Below are 25,936 nucleotides of genomic sequence, written 5' to 3'. Positions count from 1 at the left end.
TATCTTCCTTGCTCTGCGGCTCCAGCAAGGCAGGTCTTTGCTGCTCTAACAACTGGAGTGATTGCTTTCCTCTCTCGCCGAACCTCTATGTGGCGCAGTCGGTACAAGAGTTCCCACACTCTTGCTTCCCCTGTCCCGCCGGTACATCTGGCAAAATAACAAATATAATACCATACTGATTACTATCAAAACGCATTTCGACAAACATACATAACATGGGAAATCCACTCTAAAAAAAATATATATATATTTTCCTGCACAAAACAGGCCTACAGTTTTCTCTGGTATAATTTCCATCAACAACACGATACACTGCGAGTTCAAAAAGATAACGAATGTATTGTGTTATAACACTTAGAAATAAAACCTTACCACTTACTGATTGCGATCAGGACAGAGAACTACAGATAATTGATTCCGTTCAAAAAAATTAAACACACAGTTACTTGTATCCCTAACGATCAATTAATGTCAGTAAAAAATCAGATACGGATTACTCACCACACGAATTTATGATTACAATGCATGCTGTTTTAAAACATGGCATGCCCAGTATGAAAACAACTGCTGATAGCCTGCCTACTGTTTTGCACATAGATATTGACACTTTCCCTATGTTCTCACGGTTTCACTTTTTAAAATCCCAGAGTTGTGTATCTGCACCACTGAAAGCTAAGTGTAACAATGTTCAACGAATAAAAAATTTTGAAGGGGAAAAAAAGCGACGTGTGTGGGAAGTGGAATGACGTGGATCTCCATGGTCCGCCTTGAGCGATGTGACGCAGGGTTGCCAACACACGCGCACACACCCTCCCTCTACACCACACTTCCTCGGGCAGACTGCTGCGCCGCTGGGACATGCTCTGGCTGGCAGAGCTCAGTTTTGGACTACAGGATAGGTTAGGGTGGTTCAGATTAATTATATGTAATTAATAGTCGCAAAATACTCTTCCCCTTCTCAGTATTGAGATATCAGGCTGGCCGGCAGCCCCTCTGAAACCCAGCACCGCCCAAACAGATGCGGACAGGAGTGTCCCAGTTCCCGCCCCTCGCTCGGCAAGTTCTTCCTGTGTCCGCAACCAACCCGCTGGCTTCACGCATTACTGCACCGCGCGCGAATGCGCCTGACTTGTCCAGCTATGGTTAGAGACCGGAAAAATACGCGGGTTCATTGACCTCCAGGATAGACTCCAATATCCTCAGCACACTCGGGCAAATGCCAACTGTTCATTGGCTGCTGACTCGTGGGTCGTCTCGAGACTGGGTGGGCCTGTGATTCGACACTTCTATGAGTGAGGGTCTCTAATTGGCCCTCAGTCCTCCAGATTAATAGTGAACCGATGGCAGAAGCAGCACTTGGGTAAAATTATTTGAATTTTAGCATAACACTAAATGAATACGTGAATTTTTCAGGTCTCTAGCTATGGTCAGGTGTGTATGTGCGTCGGTGAGGCGGGATGATAAATGCGACTCCCGCTGGTGTTTCTAACGCGGTATAAGCGCAAGGATGTGAACCGGCGCGCAGTCTTCTCGTCTACTATTATGACTACTGCGAAATCTGAGCGGTGACTGTAACATTACATGGCATAGAAATGACAGCAAAGGATGTAATGCAAGTCAAGAATCTGCACCGGTTGTTTTACGCTTAACAATTAATCTGAAAACACGCCTTTGAGCCATTTCAACTATTAAAAAAAAAATACAGTTTAAAAACTTAATCCGAAATCAAAAGTACTTTGTCGGCCTTCAGAAAATTCTTAAATACTTTTCGTGAACAGACGTCACTTGGATATCTTGAGTAGTTTTTGAAATCTCGTTTTTCCTGAAGCTCTGCGCACCGTGTGCGTGCCCGGGTGGGCGGGGGCCTTGATGACGTAGGGGAGTTATTCATGGCTTGCCAATTCCCCTCCAAGCACATGACGAATGGCATGACTAGGTGTATAGGCTTCGGCCTGAGGCGCACTTAAAGAGTCCTCCCTAATACCTTTGAATATATATATATATATATATATACTGTATAGAAGTCGCCAGCCCAGGTTAAAATTTCTAATACGGTTTTGAGGCAGTTGGTTAATTCACCGCCGCAATCGCCACCATCTCTAGCGCATCGACTTGTGGTGGTTCCTAGCGGACAAGTGTCGAACTCTTCAAACACCCCTTCCCTCTCCCGTTGAACGACCTTGAGCTGCAGTGAATGATAGATGGGGGGGGGGGGGGGGTGCGGGGAATGACAGCGGGCGACAGTGCTGCGCTCTAACGTGTAAATAACAACTAAGACGATACAGGGCGTTACGGCAGCGCACTTGCAGCGGTGAAGTTCCCAAGCTGCTCATCATACGCTCCTGAAAAACGTAGAGTAAATCCTATCCACTCGCGACTTCTATACAGTATATATATATTCAAAGCTAATACGCTTGGTTTTTAGTTTAATGGGTAAAGGAAACGAATGACGTGGACGGGAGACCGGGAGAGGCACACGGGCCCAGTGACCTGGAGACGCGAGGCGGCGGCGAGGTCACCGGGGTATCGATCCCGTCGAAGGCGCACTTCTTCCGAGAACACAGGCGCGGCTCGTGTCTGCGCTCCGTGACCGCTGTGCCGCTGTGCCGCTGTCCGCCCACAGCCGTGACGTAACAACAAGCTCTCGGCACACGGCGGAAACAAGCTTTTCTTCGCACTGATTTCTCTAACACCTAACCAAGTAAGGAAGTTGATCCGTAAATGCGACTTTTTCTCGTTCTTTGATCTGTTCTTTTGCAGTGGGGGAAGACTGATTTTATTCTAAACATCATTTTCGGACGTACGTCATTATCGGTTTGCAGCGTACGTCACGGAGAAGACCTGAAGGATTGGCAACGAAAAAAGAAGGAAAAAAAAAAAAAAACATTTATTTTTTGACATCGCTGATTTTTTGAGTCTGTGTATTTATGTATCTTTTATTCTTTGTCGTCCACATTCTTCGGTCAGGTCTTATCTGTGACATAACAGAATTGTCCCAGACGGAAATCTTAAAAGTAGCTAGGCTCCCGGGTTGTAGCCCCGCGTCCTTGGCGAATGATTTCACCGACGTTGTTTCGGTCGACATAGCAGTCGCCGTCATCAGGGAGCAGTTACCGTGAAAGCAGGGGCGCAACAACTAAATTTCCAAAGGGGGTGAGGGGGCAATATACCTTTTTATAAATAATCATCGATCCCCTCTATTGAAGCAGGGGGTGGGGGTGGGGCGTCCTCCCCCGGGAAAATTTGTATTTCAAGGGTGGAAAATGGTGCTATTTAAGCAGTTTTATTATCTAAAAATTAATTACACAGCACTTTGGTTGCCCCCGTTTGCCACCACTTCAAGGTTTCAGAAGGGGAGAGGGGGGGGGGGGCAAATATCCTTGCCCCCCCCTTCCCTTGTTGTTGCGCCCCTGCGTGAAAGCGCTGCGAACATTTTATTTACGAAGTCTTCGGATAAAGATAGCGATGCTTGTAGCACAGGAGGAATGAAGGTCTCGCCGCGGCCCGGACACGGGGAGGAGGAGGTGGAGGAGGGGGAGGAGGGGGAGGAGGGGGAGGGGGTGGAGGGGGTGGAGGGGGAGGGGGTGATGACCGCTGACGCGCGAACACGCGAGGATCGATAGCAGCTCAGCGCGCAGCAAGACGTCCCGACGTCCGCCCGCAGGGGGGGGGGGGGGGGGCGGGACCCCGAGGCCGCGCATGCGCGCATCCGGCTGCGCGGCGCTCCTGGGGACTTCCCCCCTCCCCTCTCTCTCCACACCTCGCCTTGTGGTCACTGCCTCTCGCGGGGAATTTCTCTATCATTTTATATTGTACAATCATTTAATTATAATCTCTCTCTACATATATAACATGTATCAATCCTGGGGAGCTTTGTATTCCACTCCCTAGAAGATTTATTGAAATATATATAACTTAATTATATATATTTATTACATTTAAAAAATTGGAATTAAGAAGACCTAGCAGTAACCCCGGAATCTCATTTTAGAATCCGGAATATATGTATAAAGAAATGAATTACAGAAATTAATTCTTCAAGTATGCCTACCCCCAAGGGGGGCGCTTCTATCTCGAAGAGGAAATAAGCGCTGAATTAAATGTTGCCAACATAAGGTCGGACAACATCTGCCTCGCGGGCAGAAGGGCGCACCAGCCAGACACTAGCGACCGTCAGTGACTTCCCAGGGAAGACTGTCTGTAGCAGGCAGTCACTGCTAACTTCGGGCATTTCACTCTGTTATATGATATCCCTACTAATATAATAAATTCGAAAGTGTGTACTTTTATCCTTCTTTCACGCAGCGAAGGAGCAACGGATCAACATGATTCTTTGCATGTAGATAATCAGTTTATGGGCTGGAGAGTGATATAGACAACATATAATTACGAAATTCCATCCCAAAGGGAGTGAAAAAGGGGCGAATTCAGTTTTATAATAGAAAATCACGCAAGGTAGGTCACAGGAACATAAACAGTGGGTTTGTGTAATTTCTCTATGTCCGCCACACGGTCATATAGTAAGGTTCCTACCCTTCTACTTGTTGAAACCAATCCGCTTGGTGAATCTCGCGGCTGCTAGCGAACCAAAGTCACTGATAACAGTTTATTTTAGAACTTCGTCGATAGATGGCGTTGCCTTGAATTTATAACGGGCCATCGTTTGGTGAGTCCCATTACGTCTTGCCTAAGGGGTTACCTGCCTTCCCACAAAATTAGGATAAAGATTGGAGTCCCGGTTTTGCTGATGCGTAGCCTTGATGCACCGAGATTGCGCAATCAAGGGACTGTTTTTTGAAGTGTATGTCCTAGAGACTTGAAACTCGGCAGTGATGCTCTTCGTGGTATGATGTGCTTAACGCGGGTAACGCCAGGCAAAGACGGGAGGAAACTGTGCCGAGGCGAGCGCCAGGGGCTGGCTGGCAGCCCGCACAGCAGCCCGGCCGCGCGGGTGGCCGCCCGCTCAGGGGCAGCTACTGCCGGCTCTGGTCCAGGGACGACATAGACACGAGACCAACAGTCACCTGTCACTCCGTTAGGCCACGCCCACCCGGGTGCGCAGCTTCGGAAGAAACCTCGCTACTCGAAAAACTGCTCACGATATCAGAGCGGTGTCTGTCAACGAAACACACGTTGGGCTGGCTGGCAGCCCAGCGCGAAACGAACTAAAGTCGCCCCCGAAACAACCAGTGCCACCCAAGCGTAATGCGGACAGTAATGTCCAAGCCCCCAACCCCCCGCATGGTAGACTCTTTTCTACTCTGTCCAACTCTTCTTCCAGATCCATCCTTCTGTTTTCCCGTAAGCCTCCTGCTTGTTATTAATGCATGAAATTTTGCATCCCGCATGTCAGAGCCCAGGGTTTTCCCTGTGTCTATGCAGGTTTTACCTGGGCTCAACTTATCTAGTTTTAGTCTAGTATAGTCAGTGAGGGGAGTTAGTCATGGCGCCAATCGCTGCCATGGCTGGCCAATCGCCCTCCTAGCACACGATGCATGCTACCCCTCCTGCATGGCTAATGCCCTGCATGATTAGAACGTATGGGCTTCGGCCTGGGACGCACTTAGTCTCCCTCCCTAACCCGGAACCCTCCCCAACACACTTAGTTTTAATTTAGTTTAGGAAAAAAAAAATCAATCGAAACACACGTAACAATACGCTAAGGTCGGATGAATATTTCTGTTTTCGGATTTCGTTTAAACTGTGAAAATGGCTAAAGATAGTGTTTCCAGAACCATTGTAGATATGACTCACAGTACACTTTTCTCTTCATTTCTCACCCATGAAATCTCGGTTGCCGCTCAGATCTCACCGTTTCCCTATGCACTTTAATAAAAAGAAAAAAAATTATTTCGGAATTGTTTCTGGCTTGGAATTACAATAATCTGTAATATTCACTATAATTTCTCCGAGGGTGGTTACCGGGTCGGGAGCTGCAAAGTTACATTTGAGGGTCGCTGGAAAACATTTGGAAGGCATCATTATCACTAAGTGTTTTGTGGCGGCCACTAAGTGAAGCTGATCATGTCCGTGTTGCAGGGATTCATTGTAGGCTGTTGGGGAACACAGAAAATACAATACAGTGAGATTTAAATCTTCAACTCTCCAGCCTGTTTTATTTCAATGTTCCGATTTGTAAAATTCCCGAATTAAACATTTTTGAAAAATTATTTTTGACATCTACTTTGCATATTTTTGTCAACCACTACTGTGCCCAATTTTTTAATGGCCACAAAAACCACACGAAATATATAATTCCCAGTTAATTTTTCAATGAGATATGTGATAATTTTTACAACAAAAAAGAGATATAGTTTAGTTTTCTATGCATGCAATTTTGCGTGCGAGTGTTTATGTTTCTCTTAAACATGCTCGTGACTATGTAAAATACAAAAAAAAAAAAATTGTTTTCGTTAGAATTTTGTTTTTTGTCTTCTTACAGCAGGTAATTGATAATTTTTAATAAAATAGTTTAAAACTTAAACAGACAAATTGCAACGGTAAACATTTTTACGACGTGCAAAGCTCCGGGTGTAGAACACCTCGTCACTTCCGCCCTGGGGCCTCAACATTCAGCTTTCAACGACCATCCTGTGTTTGAACCTGCATGACAAATACCAAACTTTAAGTAACACTGAACCATAGACGAAAATGTCAAATATAACATTTGGGAATATTTTATCTCCATACAGTATATTTTCACTGGGTGGTTATTATACTTTCAACGAGTGGTTTTTCTGAGCACATGCACTGAACCGTTCCAACAAGCAGTCCCGAGTCAATTTCGATCTTCGGAATGTTCGTGTGACTTCCGCGGGTGTCGTTCAACTCGCGAGTTCTCGTCCACGACAGCGGACAGACGGACAGAAAATACGAAAATGCTTCTACGAGGGTGACGTTGAAAGAGCTCGTCATTCGCTCGTTGTCCAGTGGAAACTCAATACCACCTTCCACATAGTCACTGATGTGTAGAGACCGGAAAAATCCGCGGGTTCATTGACCTTCAGGATATACTCCAATATCCTCAGCACACTCGGGCAAATGCCAACTGTTCATTGGCTGCTGACTTGTGAGTCGTCTCGACTGGGTGGCCTGTGATTCGACACTTCTATGAGTGAGGGTCTCTAATTGGCCGTCAGTCCTCCAGATTAACAGTGAACCAATGGCAGAATCAGCACTTAGGTAAAATTATTTTAATTTTAGCATAACACGAAATGAATCCGCGAATTTTTCAGGTCTCTACTGATGTGATTTTTCTTTTGTTTCTCCTCGAAAATATTAACCTTCTGCAAGCACCCACTTCCTGGTATCTGAAACAATGCCCTCGTTGTATTCCCACACTTATTCTACTCCTACACAGTCGGACACAAAGATATTCTCTTCAATTTTCATTGCTTGTTCGGAACACAACGGAACCGCCGTACCATTTCCTCCAAGAATAATTGTGTTTCCCACAATATTTATTCTCAGTTCATTCTTTTGTTGGTGATCCATTTTCTGAAACTTGCCACCGTAAACTCAAACGACTTTTCCGCATGTGCATTTTGTTTTTACGTTTTTACTCGGTAATAAAGGGCACGATTTCATCATGTATCTTTATCTCGACCGGCTTAACCAACACGAAAACCTTCATGTCCTCCGCTTCATCAACTATTAACATTTGTGCATACTTCGTGCTGTAAAAGTGTGTTTTACTGTGAGAATTTTTCTATTTTATTTTGTAACATTCTACCATTTTTTATGGTTATTAAAAATATCAAGTACTAGCTGTAAGAAGACAAATTTTTTCCCCCGTATTTTTCATAGCCAATGGCGAGTTTAAGAGAAAAACACACACACGAAAGCAAAATTTTCATGCATTGAAAACTACACTAGATATCGTTTTTTGATGGTAAAATTATCATAACTCTCACTGAAAAATTAACTGCGAATTATGCATTTCATGTGATTTTTGTGGTCATAAAAAAATGAGGCAGAGTAGTGGTTTATAAAAATGAGCAAATATGCAAAAAAAAAAAAAAATGAAATAAAAATGGTTGAATAGCTAAATATTTAAATCTCGTTATTTTTCCTGTGCTCCCTAATAACATACAGTGAATCTCCGCATCGCAGACCAGTTCTTCACTTCCGTTGCCCCGACTAAACACTCGGTGATAATTCAACTTTCCAACTGTTCTCAGCGACCTTCAAAATTTACTCTTCGGAGAGAACGAAACTTTGCAGTCACTAACGAACGGTATTACGGCGGTTGCTGCAAATTATTTTTTTTCGAGACCACATAACCGTTCCGACAGCGTGAATCTCCATACCAGATACATGCAGCGAAAACTTTTATTTTTCTATTTTTCCCCATTCTTTGTACGCGTTTATTTTTTTTTGTGCACGCGGGGGGGTTACAAGCTAATTAACTGGATGTGTTCGCTATCGCGGATTCGGGGCTCCGAGCGGCCGCCAACCATTGTGCGCGGGAAAACACAAGCACACAGCGGCCCGTTGTTCGCATATTTCATTATGTATTATTATCCACGGCAGTGGAGCGCCGACGACAAAAAATAAATAAATTTATATACACGTGCCCGGTTTTAAAACACGGCCAAAATAAAACGAACAGGGATGTTAATGCACAATAATAACTTCTATTTTTATCACCGGTCAATAGCTGCGGCCGGGTGGCAGGGCTTGGTAAGGGCTGGTAGGGTTGGAAGCGAGGCAGGGGCGAGTGTACAGTAATTAAATAAACGGCAGAGCGCTGGTTCGCCGGTGTTTTAATTAAACCCCCGGTAGCGACCAGGCGACCCTCCGCTTCAAACAAGACCGCCCCCGGCCCCATTCGACCGCCGCCTCCGCCGCCTCCGCCGCCTCCGCGGCAAACAACCCGGGACACCGGACACCGGACACCGGACACCGACGCCAGGCAACTGGCAACTAGCAACCGTGGCGGCGCGGCAGACGCGAATACACAGCGTTCGAAACCCCCGCGACCGGGTTACACGAGCCCTGCACGGAAGCCACTCTACCAGGGGATTCCGCATGGGTAGAGACCTGAAAAATTCGCGGATTCATTACGTGTTATGGTAAAATTCAAATAATTATACCTTAGTGCTGCTTCTGCCATTGGTTCACTGTTAATCTGGAGGACTGAGGGACAATTAGAGACCCTCACTCATAGAAGTGTCGAATCACAGGCCACCCAATCGAGACGACTCACAAGTCAGCAACCAATGAACAGTTGGCATTTGCCCGAGAGTGCAGAGGATATTGGAGTCTATCCTGAAGGTCAAAGAACCCGCGAATTTTTCCGGTCTCTACGCATGGGGGAAAACAATTATGTTTTTTTGACGCGATAACGTCTCATAAATCGTTGAACACCCGGCTGCACGCACGGAAAAGGCATGACTCATTGTCACGTTCCGCCTGAGCCGAGCGCGCAAGGAAACCGGCCGACCACCCGTGCGAGAAAACGGGGACGTACTACAATGCCGAAATGCCAAATTGACCACAACGCCGACAGCTAGAAAACTGCTGTGTACCACAACGCCGAAATACACTAACGCCGAAAAATGTCATTGCAGGACTGCCACAAAGGTTAGGGTGGGTTAGACTAGGTTAGGTTAGACTAGGTAAGGTTAAACTAAGTTAGGTTAGGCTAGGATAGGCTAGTTTAAGTTAGGTTAGGTTATATTACGTTAGGTTAGGTTAGTTAAGGTTAGGTTTGATTGTGGTATTTCGGCGTTAAGGTACATTTAAGAAACACACACAAATTCATTCAGTTGTTATTTCGGCGTTGTGGTACACAGCAGTTTTCTAGCTGCCGGCGTTGTGGTCAATTCTGACATTCGGCGTTATGGTATTTCGGCGTTGTGGTAACGACCCCGCACCATGCAGTGAAAAAAAGCACTAACAATGGAATTTGGAACGTCACCATTCTGCGCTAAAAAAAAAAAAAAAAGATAGGGAAGGTCACATCGTGCACGAATGACGGGAATATAAAAAAACAGTAGTATGATCTGTACGACTTGACAGAATTCGACGAGGTTGGTTCTGTCGGCCAGACATTTCCATTTTACGCTCGTCTGCGCTGTGCTGCTGTTCTGATGCCTTCCACGGAATCATCGGCGCTGTGAATCGGCTATTTTCGACTGTGTGTTCTGTGTCTCTCCTGTGTGCATTTCTCTATGACTCTCGAGCAGAACCAGCCCAAGGCCCGGAGAAGCGCGTGGCGAGAACACCTCTCGAGAACGGGAATTAATTCAAGGAGGCCGCGCGCTCAAGGTGAGACGACAATGAGGATAATTATACATCACTGCCTCTCGTGGGAAAAAGAGAGCAAGATATTCACACGGACAGCTTTTTTTTTTCTCCCCCAACCGAACAAAAAAAAACACCCCGTGGCGCGGCGGTAATTACACCGCGCGGCAACGAGGCAAGAAGTTCCACGGCGCTCGCTACCAAGTCTCACAAACCGAGTGCCGATTGTTCCCGATCCACGTGCAGAGTCGAACCGGCTGTGGGCGGTGTTAAGGCACGAGAAGCCTAAGATGTACATCAAGTTCTGTCCCTGCCCGAACACGCCCGAATATTCACCTTCGGCCAACCTCGGGATTTGTTTTATTTTTTGCGCAGGAAAAATGAATTAAAATATTAAAAGTGGTCGGTTAGGTTAGCTACATTAAAACACTTTAAAACGGTGTGGACGGTTAGTTAGGTTAGTATAGCTACATTAAAATAAACAGAGAAATATAAATATATATAAATAAACCCGAGGTTGGCCGAAGGTGAATATTCGGGCGTGTTCGGGCAGGGACAGAACTTGATGGACATCTTAGGCTTCCCTTAAGGCACACACGTCTCTCCGCGTGTGAGGGAGACTTCCCCGACGTAACCGCATTACCAACTCAGATCTACATTACTTAACATGGGTTGATATACGTTACTCAATAATTTATTCTCTGCAGAATGGTAGGTACTGTTTAAACCACAAATTTTTGTTCTTATTGGTTGATAGACCCTACCTTACACCTCAAATATTAAATAAGCTATTAGATGGTAAAGAAACAAAAAAAAAACTATATACGTTTTATTTGATCCTGTTTGTATGGAAACGTTAATGAAATTTATTTGTGCCCCGGTGAAAGTTTAACTCGTTGGCAAATTGTCCTATTTTTAACAGGAAAATAATAAAAAAAATAGTTTTCCGAAAAAAAAAAAAAACCTAACATATCTACACGCACCATTCTCCTTTATGACCAACACGCGTTTCATGACAAATCGGATCGTCAACAATTATTTGAGTTCCCTTCGCGCTGAATCCAAATCAAACACGGACACATTGCCCGCTGAAATAGTGTGCAGCCGAAGAGAAAATTGTGAACTCAACATCGCTAAATCCGGGCAAACAAACGCCAAAATCACTGAATGCGCGTACAGTGGACGAACCGGTGATTCAGTATCGGCAGATAACAGCGCAGGTATCCCGGGGTGCTGGAAGTGGGGTCGTTACCATGATGTAAAGAAGAGGAGGTGAAACCTTCCGGCCGCCCAAACGCGTCCTCCACTGCGCACTACGTCACCTTGGTCGCACCGCCCGGTCTACACGCAGCGCGCTTACGGGAATACGACGCAGAGACAGTTCATTTACAATCGTTTGAATAGTAGAGTTACCACGAAGCGTAAAAATACTTTGCTATGTACATTGTATAGCACGCATTTAGAACATACAGTTTAAATAAATGTATTAGCATCCAAACGCGGGGTTTATATTAATAATAAAATCAACGAAGCAATATATTTCTGCTGTTTCATCACTTCAAAATGTTGATTGAGTCTTGTAAACATGGAATGGTAATGGGAATTGGAATGAATATACTTCGAAAATATTTATTATGAATATTAATTAAATAGATATAACAAACATTCAGGATGCAGGCGACAAATAATAATACAAACGTATTACAAAAAAAAAAAAAGCATCTGACACAAAGCAAAGTTTCTATAAATACTTATTTGTAATTTGCATAAACATAAGGGCTTTTGATTTATTTACTAAATTTAATTTTATTTAGTTACAAACAATAAACAAAAGGGCAATTAATGATAGAAAGTATATTTAAAAAATATAATATTATAAATAAAAAAATATTACTAAACCAATATTATTAAACCAATATTCAGCAAAAAACAGCTTGCAGGCATTACAAAAAATTTTTCACGGCAAAAAAAAAAACGAAAAGGTTGGTTTTGTTTATTATCTTGGAGAGGTAAAACCTAATAGTTTTCAAATCCCCCAAGCACATTGTGCGTTAAAACATGGCACATAATTGTTGGTTGATTACTAAAAATAACTCAATTGCAAAATAACTCGCCAGTAAATATTTCACAAAACCCGTATGCCTTCTACACTACATTTTATTAAAGCCAAAATCGATTCATAATGGCTTGAAGAACTCCCGTCCCTCATAGGTATTTGAATGTAATTTGAACGCGTGTATCTTGGCTGAAGGTGTTTCTTTCTTCATTTTTATAACGTTAACTTCTGAAAACTCAAAAATGTTGCTTGCTATAATTTTGATTACTGAGAATTCCATGTTATAACAAAGTAAGTATTGTTTTACCTCCTGTACATTGTGCATTTGCAGGCACTCGCATAATTTGATAAGACAACTGAAGAGAGTCACGGCCTTTCCATGGAAAAAAAATACAAAATAAATATCTAAGTTCATCTAATTCCCCTTAAAATTGGCGTTTCAAAATTCCTCCTGGATTCTGTAATACTAAAATGATTTGAAGGCAATACATTCAAGGGAAATGGTGTGATAAAAACATTAAAAATATAAAAATATTGAAATAGAATAAAATCATTGTAATCATGAAACATTAAAATCGGAAATACAATTTTTCCCACTTATATCTAGTTTTACGGAAAAGCCGCTTCCTTCCATAATTACTATTCCAAGGCCGCGCTGCAAATGTCCACACGTACAATTTTCAATACACAGCTGTTTTTTTATATATCTCATGCACTTTATAGATATAGAATTTAGAAAAATTAATACCTACAAACATGCAAACTTATGTGCTACACTGTTTTTAGTTATAGCCGAGTTGTGTTAGAGTTAGGATTGTAGACACAGTAGGGGCGGATCCAGGAATTACTGGGGGGGGGGGGGGGGGGCCGCCGTGAGTCTGGGCCTAGTATGATACCTGTTTATTACTCCAAAAGTCGTTATTAATCAATGTATATTTTACCCTTAGATGGGTGGGAGGGCACATGCCCCTCTGCCCCCTCCCCCTTTCTGGATTCACCTATGGAGCACACACGCACGTGCGCTGAGAATGTACTGAGCTATGGTCCCTGCAAACCTTAATTTTAAGTATTTAAAACGGCAGTTTTTTTAACGCGTTAAATGCTATTTATAATTCTTATCTCACGGTTTTGCGTGTATACTTAAATATATTTAAACGTAATGATATCACATGTCCTCCCCACTCCATTAAAGAGAACATTTTGAACAATAGAAAAAATGCGCATGTTTCTTTTTGATGTATAGGGGGTTCACATTCCTACTTTCATTCGATTTGTTTACATGCATTGATGAAATATTTCCCCCCCTTTATTAATACTACACAACCTAGTGTTTAGGTTAGTTCTATAACAAACAAGAAAAAAAGTTAAATTGAAATAAATTCTGTAGTTCTCGCTGATGCCCGAACACACAAACATTTTAAAAACATTTGATTTGAGTTTTTATTAATGGGTGGGTATATATACGTTAAGATTTCATTTTTAATAAATTAATTCAGTAAATAACCTTTTTACCGCGAAAGACTTTATTATTATAGATAATAACTCAGTATTTTGCACGAAATATATAATCCTTGACCTAATATTAACCTACAGTTAATCATATAAAAAAATTAAAAATAAATACTCGTATTATAAAACAAGTGACATTTCTACTTAAAATCACGTTTGTTTAAACTTACCTCTGCTAACACAGAATGTGTCCTTCCTTTTGCATACGTTCACCCACTTATTGCAAAGATCTTCATTTTTTGGAAAAGAAAAATATTTTATGCCAGAATCTCGAGTCTTTTTGAAATGATTGTGAAATCTGAACACTGCACAGCTACATAAAATCACTCAGGATTATGTAAGCACCAACCATAACAAAAATTCGCACGAGACGCAGATGAAATGGATGGGAATCGCCTGGAAGAAGAGCGCTGGCTACAACCAAGGTGACGTAGCAAGGGAGCGCGTGGAGGGGGAAAACCTGCGCACGGTTTCACCTCCCCTTCTTTACATCATGGGTCGTTACAACAACGCCGAATGACAAAATTGACCACAACGCCGACAGCTAGAAAACTGCTGTGTACCACAACGCCGAAATAACAACTGAATGAATTTGTGTGTGTTTCTTAAATGTACCTTAACGCCGAAATACCACAATCAAACCTAACCCTACCTTACCTAACCTAACCTAGCCTAGCCTAACCTAGTCAAACCTAACCTAGTCCAACCTAACCTTTGTGGCAGTCCTGCAATGACATTTTTCGGCGTTAGTGTATTTCGACGTTGTGGTGCGTCCCCATGGAAAGTGATTAGTGTGCCTTGCGCAGGCGAGTGTAAACAGTCGCCCACAAAACAGTGGACATCTTTTGGCTCTCACATTCTGGGCGAGGACAGCTATCAAGATTTAATGGTTCTGGCGAAACAGGACTTCGGCACAGGACTGCTGTCCAAAAAAACCTGATTCTCGTGTATCAACTATGGAGACACGTATTATAAAGGTTTACGTAACAGTTAGATACCGCGCACACGACAGGACTGAAGTGAACCAGTGCTGGCACAAGGTGTTCACGGGTCGTTACCACAACCCCGAAATACCACAACGCCGAACGTACAACGCCGAATACCATAACGCCGAATGCCAAATTGACCGCAACGCCGACAGCTAGAAAACTGCTGTGTACCAAAACGCCGAAATACAGTAAAGCCGAAAAATGTTGATGCGGGGTGGGGAAGGGGGGGGGGGGGGCCACAGGAGCAAAATGAAAAACAACTGAATGAATTTGTGTGATAACGTTACCTAACCTAACCTTTGTGGCAGTCCTGCAATGACATTTTTCGGCGTTAATGTATTTCGGCGTTGTGGTAATTCGGCGTTGTGGTATTTCAGCGTTGTGGTGCGTCCCCGATGTTCACTGGCACAGGTGCGAGGAGGTATTAGTGCAATTTACAGGTACTGGCAAGTACGTATCGTGAGTTCCAGTGTCGACAACTGGCAAGTAGCGACGTCGATAAAGGTCCGGCGGCGGTGGAGACACGAGGAATCACTATTGGCAGGGCTCAACAGCACAGGCGTAACATCGCGTGAACATCCGGGGAAAGTTGCAAGCATGCGCGAGAAAATATCTATCCATACACCGTTAGAAAAAAAAATAACGAAGAATAACGGGGAAACGCTGGTAAAAAAAAAAATTCTCAAGACGTCTTTGTAGAGTTTCGAAATATTCTCCGGTGAATTTACGGAACGTCCCTGATATTGTATTATTATTATTTTATAATTTTTTGAAGTTATAATTCTTTGGGCGCGTTATGCAAAAATGATGAGTGAATTTTTACGATGTGCACGCACAATATAACAAAATTTTCACTGGATGTAAAAAAATGGCCATATACAAATAAAATTATTTATGTGCTTAAAAAAATAATATACTTCAGTGATAGTGAACACTGGTCCATGTAATGAAGTAACCTTGATTTTAGGTGAACATTAGTGAGGTTAGGTTCCCGTAAGTATAATTTAATTGCATTATAAATTATTACATGATTATTTTAATAATAATTAAAATTTAATACCATAGAAAATCATCCAGCATATTTATTTTCATTATTAATTGAAATATATCTCGATTATTTAAGTAAATTAAATAATTAATTTTATATAAGCCTACTGAGTATTATTGTAGAATTATAGTGAAAATTATACTTTACCACCCGTACTTATATCATTTTATTATTTTATTTCTATTTAATTATTTGATGGCCAAATCAAATTGTTTGTGATTGGGGCAACTGTGATCTTCGCGAAGACTGGGCCCGACTCCGGAGGTAAGACCCCGTCCGCCTCCAACCTAAGAAGGATGTGCTCCACAGAAGGGCCTGGCATCTCTGCCCGAGGCGCAAACTACACACCGGAACAGACAACGCCGACACGCTGCCCGAAGATGCTCCAACCACAACAACTATTTGTAATAAATACGTGCTTCACACAGGACTTTTTATTAGTTTTCCTCGCAAATCTTAAGCCTTCTCCTATTGCATCCTTAACCAGATGCCACAAGGGGAATGGCTCACCCTTTTTGAAGCAGAGCTGCTGCTGGGGTTGCTGGGGTTGCTGGGGTTGCTGGGGCGGCGGCGGCGGCTGGGGTTGCGGCGGCGGCGGCTGGGGGCCGAGCGAGGCCATGGCCAGCAGTTTCCTCTCGTGGCTGCAGATCGCGCCGAGCTGGGGGCAGTCCTGGGAGGCGGAGGGAGGCCGCCCAACCACCTGCGAACAGGACACGCCGGTTCGACACCCGCTGCATCTCTGTGGTCCATCATCATCGTCATCGTGCCACACATCATACATACTATAACAGTTTAACGTAGACTATTTACAACAAATCACACATACACCAAACTGAGGGTGAACCAACACAGTTCATCTTACGAACGTCCAATAAGTGCACCTTTAGTGATACGGCACACATCCAAACCTAACGTACAAATTCTTCCATACTTTGGTTAACACGTCCGGAGTAATGGAAGAAAACAGCCTCCTCAATTCTGTGTCGTAACTCTGGCAAATCATGAGGTAGCGGCGGATTGTAGACACGATCTTATATAAAGCCAGAAGGGGGGAAAAAATGGTTGTTAATACTGCAGAATTGAGAAAGGTGATTGACCGCAGATAAAAATGATACATCAAAACGAATATATCAGTATTTTTGCGTCCTTGCGAAACTAGTTGTTTTAACTTGACTAAAACAAATAGGTTTTAAAGTATATATACTTAAATTCCACGATGTAAGGAACTAAGGTTTATTAATTAAGTGAAATTATGCAGCACAATAATTTATTTTTTTAAAGCTGCTGCTTCTTGCCTACATAGTTTTTTTTTTTTACTAAAATTCATGGTTTCAAAAAGGCTTGAAAATCAATTATATTAAATAAGAAATCTGAAAAAATATATATAAATACGTGGCACACGTGGTAGCTTTTTGGAGGACCATGTGACGCATTCAACACATCTTTGAAACTGGCTCCACAGAACAGACACACACCACATCCGACTACTCTGAATGGACACTGTCTCAGTATTGGGACGGATATGCTAGCCAGCAGCGCCGGATGTGCATCTCGTTCAGGAAACGGCGAGCGGAGATCCGGCGCAGAATATCCGACAGGCAGACGTACCAACAAACTACAGAGTACACACGATTTTTCTGGCCAAGATAAGAAAACGTTTTGTGATTATACTTTAGGGAGCGGAGGGGGCCATGTTATCAGGTTATAACACGAGGTCCAAGGTTGATCGACTCGAAAATAAAAAATGTACATAAGCACCTAGTAGTTTTCGCGAAAATATTTCGACTGGATTTTAAAACAAAGTAGCATCGCCTCTTGTGTTTTGTGATTGGTTTGAGTTTTATCAAAGGCTCACCAATCACAGGCATTTGGTCCTTGGAACGGGCCGCAATAAGGCAGTGGTGCCTCTCGCATGCGGCTGCCGATGACAAGGAAGACACTGGCGCGGACATACCTCATGCTCTTAGAGTGCTTCTCAAGTCTGGTATAAGTACGTCTTTTGAAGTCGAGGTTGAACAACATTTTGATAGTATTAAATATGGACCAATTCGCGACTGGATTATGATTAATTCAACGAAGTTCTACGACAACCGCGAATTTTGTCGCTGTAGCTGAAATAATTGTGGGGTAAAACCCTTGTTTTCCGCATATTTTCGTGAGGTGTTAGTAACTCGAGTTATTTCGATGGAATAGTTCTGCTGGAGCGGGAAGACTGGCGGCGGTGGTGTGGCGGGTATCTGCGGGTATCTGCGCGCCGCCGCGCGACCAGGTGCGACCAGGTGTTATCTCGGGCGCACAATGCGGGCCTTCAGCTCGCGGCGTGGGGCGCGGCCGTCCCACCCGGGGGGCGCGGGTCCCCGGTCCGGGGTCTCCTGGGGCGTCTCCTCGACTTGCAGCGCATTCCTCTCCGGCCTGTCCACACAGTTCCTCCTTGACCTGGAGAATGATCTAACAAGTTGTCCTCCCGCCCCGTCTCGCCGAGTGCTTCTACCGCGACTGCAGCGACGGTCTTGCGTTTCGTTCACATTTTTTATTTTACTGGCCTTTTTTTTTTATGTGGCGCAAAGTCTTCAACTGGACCAGGTTTATGTTTTATACATAACATTTAAATTGATAATAAAACCAAAATTACAAATGGAATATAACCTAAAAAAAAATAATTATAAATCAGAAAACAAATTTACAAACAAAAATGAACTAAAAAATAAACTAACGAGTAGAAAAAAATCCAAAATTAAAAAGTATATAAGATGCTAAATGTGATTTAACGTAGTATAGGGAATATTAAAACGAAAATTTAAAATACAATAACTAAATTGCCATTGCTATAAAAAAATTACTATCCGTTTTACCCTGTTAGAGCCTGATAAACTACAATTGTCGTGACTATCACAACAGTTCAAAATAATGACATCAGCAAGTGTCTGAAGCTGGATCACGTCCTTTACTGCGAGCTGTGACGTAACCTCTGACGGCGGGACCTGTGAATCCCCTCAAGTTTGTTTACGAGTTCAGGAAACCAAGGCCAGCGGAATGATCCATCCTCGCCTTCTCAATAAAGTTAAGACATCCGTGTTTTCCTCGAACAGGCGACTACAAGCGCGGCCTCGCAGCTGTCGGGCCGACCGCAGCACGCGTCACACAGCCGACCGCAGCCGACCGCAGCCGACCGCAGCCGGAGACACACGAGCGCATCGCGAGGCAACAGGGGCGATCATTAGGAGCACGATGTTCTCGCCCGGTTCGTGCGTGGCGAGGGGTCGTTACCACAACGCGGAATGTCAAAATTGACCACAACGCCGACAGCTAGAAAACTGCTGTGTACCACAACGCCGAAATAACAACTGAATGAATTTGTGCGTGTTTCTTAAATGTACCTTAACGCCGAAATACCACAAACAAACCTAACCTTACCTAACCTAACCTAGCGTAATATATCCTAGCCTAAACTAGTCCATCCTAACCTAGTCTAACCTAACCTAACATTTGTGGCAGTCTTGCAATGACATTTTTCGGCGTTGTTGTATTTCGGCGTTGTGGTATTTCGGCGTTGTGGTGCGTCCCCCGTGGCGAGGAGCCATCGGCCCAATCCGCACATCTCACTTGTGTATGTATATCGCTGTCAAACCAGTGCGCAAACGTTCCAGGCTCACAAGGGAAAAAATAATCAAGTTTATCAGCCATGGATCGTGCAAAAAATCCATTAATGTGACTACAAAACTGTTTACAACAGTAAACAGAGTATAAATTTTTTTTAAGTCACCGCCAAACTTTATTTTCAGTGTATATAGGATACAAAAATAACTTTAAGGGCCACACCTATCTGAGCACATACGGTGTGCAGAGCTTCAGGAAAAACATGCTATTTAAAATCTACTACTACTACTACTACTACTACTACTACTACTACTACTAATTCTTTTACTAAATATATGCGAGTCGGGTCTGTCTATACGAAAATAAATTTAAAATGCGCTTAGGGCACACGAGTAGTTTCTGTTTCGTTCCTAAACTGTATTTTGCAGAGGGTGAAATGGCTTAAATGCGTGTTCTCAGACTAATTATTCGACAGGAAAAACAGTAAGGATTCCTGAAAGCACTCATTACACCTTTATCTTCATTTCTCCGCCACGTAATGTTACAAATAAAAAAAACACAGTTGCCACATGCACTACGAGAAGACTGCGCGCTTGGAAACAATTACACTTCCGACAAGGCGAGCCCCTTAAGACTTTGCGGTGTTAGTTAAGGGGGCCCGCCTCGTCAGGGGTGTGTGTGTGTTAGTGAGGCGGGATGATAAGCGCGACGCTCGCTGGTGCTTCTAGCGCGGTGTCTCCTCTGGACTGGCGCGCAGTCTTCTCCCAGTGCACAGGACAACTGTGAAATTTGAGCGGTGACCGTAACATTATATGGCCGAGAAATGAAGATAAAGGTGTAATGCAAGTCCCTTAAGTGCTTTCAAGAATCTGTACTGGTTATTATGCTCCTAAAAATTACTCTGCAAACACGCGTTTTAGCAATTTTAACTCTTCTGAAAATACAGTTTCAAAACTTAATCCGAAATCCAAAGTACTTTTCGGCCCTCAGCGAACTCTTAAATGGTTTTCGTGAGCGGACCCCCACTCGGATGTGCTGAGTAGTTTCTCCTGAGGCTCTGCGCACCGCGTGTGTGCCCGGGCGGGCGGGGGTCGGCCGCAGCCGGGGAGTCGCGGCGAGGCGGTTCGCAACCCCGAAGGCCGCCAGAGACCGGTATTTATAGACCGAGCCGCGCGCGAAGTAGCGCTCCCTCGCGACCGTCTGCGCCGCAGGTCACGTCGACCGCCTCCTCCAGGTCACACTCCCACACACTCCCACCATTAAAGGCGGGCTTTTTAAAAGCAGCAATTTTAAAAAAAAATTGATATTAGGACGTTATCACGTAAAATTATCTTCCGTAAACCGACTTAACAGACAACCCCCCCCCCCCACCCTATATTTATAGCTACATAGCAGCATCCTTTAATGCTAAATCCCCTTCAGCAATATATTCCTATAGCTTCAGAACTGGAAGTACGCCTGTTCTGGTATTCAGTCCTCGGGTCCGCTCTCGCCGCGGTTATATCCCAGTTGCAGTCAGCAACAGCTGCTCGGGGTTGCTTCGTTAAGCAACAACTGTGAGCCGGGCATATCCCGGCGAGGTCAAGCAGGAAACGAATTTTTCAAAAATCTGGTTTAAAAAACATATTATTAACATTCACGGAACGTGCATTTAGCAACAACAACAAAAAAAAAGGGGGGGGGGGGTTGTCTGTAAAGTCGGTTCACGGACGATAATTTTACGTGATAACGTCATACGAAAACATTGAAAAATTGCATACTTTTTAAATTTTCAAATAGTATTTACAGTAATTTCAAATATAATTTAAATAATTTGTTTAAAATATAATCACGAACAATTAGTTAAAAAAACACCGCCTTAACCTGTTTGATATTATAGAAGATTTTCTCGCACGGGTGGTTGGCCGGTTTCTTGCGCGCTCGGCTCAGGCGGATCGTGACAATTTTTTCGTGCGTGCAGCCGGCGTTCATCGATTTATAAGACGTTATCACGTCAAAAAAAAACAGCTTCTCTGGGAATAGTTGTGAATGTATATACCGCATTGGAAAATCAAATATATATATTTTTAAACAAAACTATCGACGGAAGACCTGCAAGACGTGGAAACGGCCAGTAGGGCTGGAAGACGGTAGCGCCTCTTTGACGGATTCCCATGACAAGAAGGCGAGCGACAGAAAGAAACTGGGAAGGAGAGGGGTTGGGGAAAGCTGCTTTGGGGCTGGAGGCGCAACGAAAAGGTGGGATTATCGCCCAAGCCTAGATTTATGAAAACTGGGGAAGGGGGGGGGGAGCAGGCCCCTGTTTCCCTTTGCGGTTAAAATGGAAACCCGGTAAAGGCAGGCTTTACGGCGTCATACGGTTGTGCAAAGAAGCTTAAAGGCTGCGAGACCCAGGCTCCTAACCACTTGAGCAGCGCATGGGTGCGCACGAATAGTCCCATGCCTTGAAATTATAACATGTGCCCATGACAACATGTGGCATAAAAGAGAAATATCACAGTTACAAATATCCCGTTTCAAGTTATTATTTTATTTTTACTTTTTAACAAGGTTAAACTTTTTGACTTTTTGAGTAGCCGAATTTCAACAAAATTATATAAAGCATATTTTTTTTTGCACAGTTAGCTAGCAAACTTGAATTTTTTACCATTTTTGTGCAATATGGATAAGGAGAACTAAACTAAATAACTGAAAATTTCTGTGTTTGAAGGCAATGATGGTAGTTACTGCATACTGCGAGGTATGGTTTGAAATTCATTCAAGAAAAAGTTATTACATTTTATTTAGCCTTTTGAAATCATAACAATAGTGATGATTTTTTCTGAAAGAAATTAAACCATATTACCCAGAAAAAAGTAAAAAATCGACTTAAAACCTAAAAAAGTTACATTTTAATATTCAATATCAGTTTTCTTATACATACTGCACACAAAAGTTAAAAAATTGAACTTCACCAGCTAATTATGCAAAAAAAAAGTGTGCGATATATAATTTTTTTTATTTTGATGATTCCGCGAAGGTTTACCATTGCCTTCCGCGTGACGAAGGTTTGAAAAATCCTCCCCCCCCCCCCACAGGGGCGGGGAATCGACCCCGGGACCCTTGTCTCAGCAGCCGGACAATCTAGCCTTCAGACCAAGTCAATCACAAAAAAGAAAATCACGAATATTACGAACTGACCAATCAGAACAGAAACTCAGTGCCTCAGCGTCCTGTACTTTGTAAAAAAAACTGCCAAGTAAATGTTTCCTTCCCCTCCCCTTTCGCGGTTAGAGGAATTTGAGGATTTAATGTCTTCTTAAAAATAAAAAATAAAAGGCAAGCACAGAGAGGCGCGAAGAGGAGGCGAAGGGAGTTGTTTAGCTGCTCGACAATACCTGGGAGAGGGGAGGGAGGGGGGGAGTACTTGTGGTTTGTCGCCGCATGAAACCACACGCTTCCCTCCCCTCACCCTCCTTCAGCGAAGCACCATTCCGAAACCGCTTTCAACAGCCACGAGCCCGCAAGAGGCAAGAACAGCCTTTGTGCAGCACTGTCGTCGCCCTGAGCACTTCAACAAGAGCCGACAGTGAAGCACAACACCCCGCCGCCACACGTTCACAATGTATTTGTTGTGGTTGGCGTTTCATACAGCAGCTTCGACTTGAAACTGTCGCTTTTTTTTTTCGACGTGATAACGTCTTATAAATCGATGAACGCCGGCTGCACGCACGAAAAAAGCATGACTCATTGTCACGTTCCGCCTGAGCCGAGCGTGCAAGAACCGGCCAACCCCCGTGCGAGAAATAGGTATCTATAATATCTATAATATCTAACAGGTTAAGACGGGGCTTTTTAAAAGCAGCAAGTTCAAAAAAATAGATATGACGTCATCACATAAAATTATCGTCTGTAAACCGACTTTACAGACAACCCCCCCCCCCCCCTTTTTTTATTTTTCGAGATAAGTAATACACATTTGCACCAAAGATGCACATATATAACTTACAGAATACCTACAAATTATTACAAGTAGACACGATAAAAACCCAACACACGACTGATGAAAACGTCAAAACTCAAGAGTTCATTTCAGGAAATAAATTATTATGAAATTATGGAAATAAATTATGATTATTACAATTCCATCAATTGTACAATTACACTTTTTTCATTCTGGAAAGAAATTGTTAATATAAAGAAAACTAGCTAGGGAAAAAAAAATTTTGGTTCACTTAAGAACAACAGTGCTTATATTAAACTATCATTACATTTTTAATATGTACTACAATATGTTTGGAGCCACTTAAAAAAATATATATGAACGAGATATTTCCCAGCCGTCAGTATCAGCGAGTACATTTGATAGTTGCGAAAGGTATACGAAATCGCGGAAGAATTTATAAAACAGGACGTATGTTTAAAAAAAAATACACCTATACTTCACGCGTTCGCCAGGTCGATATTTGGATTAGGTTAAATCAGGGGTTCTACATAACAAGATGAAATAATTGTAGGACTTTATCAGGGCCTTTATAGTAACACTAGCTGAAGTTACCGGCGTTGCCCGGGCTGAACACATCGTAATATAAGGAACACCATTAACGTGTTTCAAGTATGTACGACATGTACTTGAAAATCGGGAAATTTTGATCTAAATTCCCATTGATGGGACAATCTCGATGCACCAAGGCTACGCACCAGCAAAACCGGGACTCCAATATTCAGGTTAATTTTGTGGGGAGGCAGGTAAACCCTAGGCAAGACTTGATGGACGCACCAAACGATTGGGCGTTACAAATTCAGGGTAACGCCGTCTACTGTCGAAGTTCTAAACTAAACTGTTGTTAGCGCCTTTAGTTCGCTAGCAGCCGCGAGCTTCACTAAGCGGATGGGTTTCGCCAAGGAGAAGGATAGGAAGTTGCCAGACCTTACTATATGACCGCGTGGCGGACATGGAGAAATGACACAAACCCACTGTTTGTATGTCCATGATCTTCCTTCCTTCCATGATTTTCTGCTATAGAAAGGCTGCTGGAAATTACAGTTTCGTGACTTCCAGCATCGTTACTGTTCATTTCGTGACCAATCCTTTTAGTTACTTTACTTCTTCGAGACTTTCACGACTTTCGTGCCCTACAGACACATCCGCCATCTTGTCTCTACTCGTCGCCACGTCTCCCAGTCTGGACCATTCGGAGTGAAACAAACTATTTCGACTTCTTACTGAATGTATTGACGTATTTAATCGTAGAGCAACATTTTTACACCTCCGCGTACAAAAATTACACCAAAAAAAAATTGGTTGTCTATAAAGTTGGTTTACGGACGATAGTTTAACGCGACAACGTCGTAACAAAACATTGATGAAATGATTGCATACTTTAATGAATAAAATTGAATCATTTTTATTTTAATTATACAAGAATTAATACTCTTAATTATACTAGTAATCAGATTCATTTTCTTACGTACATTTGACGTAGAAATTATTCCATATTACACATTTATAAACAAAGTTTTAAGTTTTCACTTCAGTCGGTGCGGTGCAAGCATACAATGAGCGTAACGGGACACAGCGTAACGGAACAATGTGCGTAACGGGACACAGCGTAACAGAACAATGTGCGTAACGGGACACTTTTCGTGCGTGCAGCCTGCGTTCATCGATTTATTAGACGTTGTCACGTCAAAAAAATTAATACTAAACTAGCGACTCAATATACAGTCTCTGTTAAGTCTTTGTTTTGGGTGTGCCACCAATTTGCCACTACAGTTGTGTGCGCGAGCGCATCTCTGAACGAATCGTGAACGAAAAGAACGCGAGTGAAAGTTTATTGAAGAATGTGAGTGACAGTTTTATTGAAGATGTCTCCAACTCGCTGGAGGCAGTCGCTGGAGTGGATGTTGACAGCAGGACATCTTCGACGCCACTGGTCTGTGTCCTTGCGTGACCGAGCATCTTCATGCTTCCCACACTCTTCCCATACAGCATTCACCTGTTGTAGCATTATTGCCCTGCATCACCAATCAATCTACAAGACGTCTCGTAACACCCAGAGGGTTACCGCACCGACCATTAAAGTTTTTGACGTGACGTCTAATAAATCGATGAACGCCGGCTGCACGCACGAAAAAGTGTCCAGTTACGCACATTGTTCCGTCACGCTGTGTCCCGTTACGCTCATTGTTCCGTTACGCTGTGTTCCGTTACGCTGTCGGCGAGTGCAGTAATAATAGTTTATGTTACAATTGACTAAAAAATTTATTGTGATTCATATAATTGATGATATATATTTGATTAGAATTTATTTATATGAAAACTTGTTCATAATTATATTTAAACTTTATAGCTAAACACCAGTTTTTAAAATTAATTACAAATTATCTACACGTGAATTGTTTCGTCGACTGTTTATAAAGTGCAGTGAAAAGTTAATGTGGTTTTCATTGCTTATTACAAAAACAATTTCGGCAATAAAGGTTAATTATTCTTGCATTTTAAAAATC

At 43.0% G+C, this 25,936-nt stretch overlaps 1 protein-coding gene across 2 annotated transcripts in view; it reads right to left on the bottom strand.

Moving 5' to 3' along the window:
* The window catches only part of LOC134535227 (uncharacterized), a 189,428-nt gene that overhangs the window by 30,741 nt on the left and 132,751 nt on the right, over positions 1 to 25,936 (bottom strand). For both annotated transcript variants that reach the window (XM_063374288.1, XM_063374289.1), the window contains exon 4: positions 16,361 to 16,550. In XM_063374288.1, coding sequence (XP_063230358.1) covers positions 16,361 to 16,550 — 190 coding nt within the window. The remainder of the gene's footprint in view (positions 1 to 16,360; positions 16,551 to 25,936) is intronic.

Source organism: Bacillus rossius, chromosome 8, assembly GCF_032445375.1.
Source record: "Bacillus rossius redtenbacheri isolate Brsri chromosome 8, Brsri_v3, whole genome shotgun sequence".
Classification (NCBI taxonomy): Eukaryota; Metazoa; Arthropoda; class Insecta; order Phasmatodea; family Bacillidae; genus Bacillus; species Bacillus rossius.
This window is presented reverse-complemented; position numbering and strand designations above follow the sequence as displayed.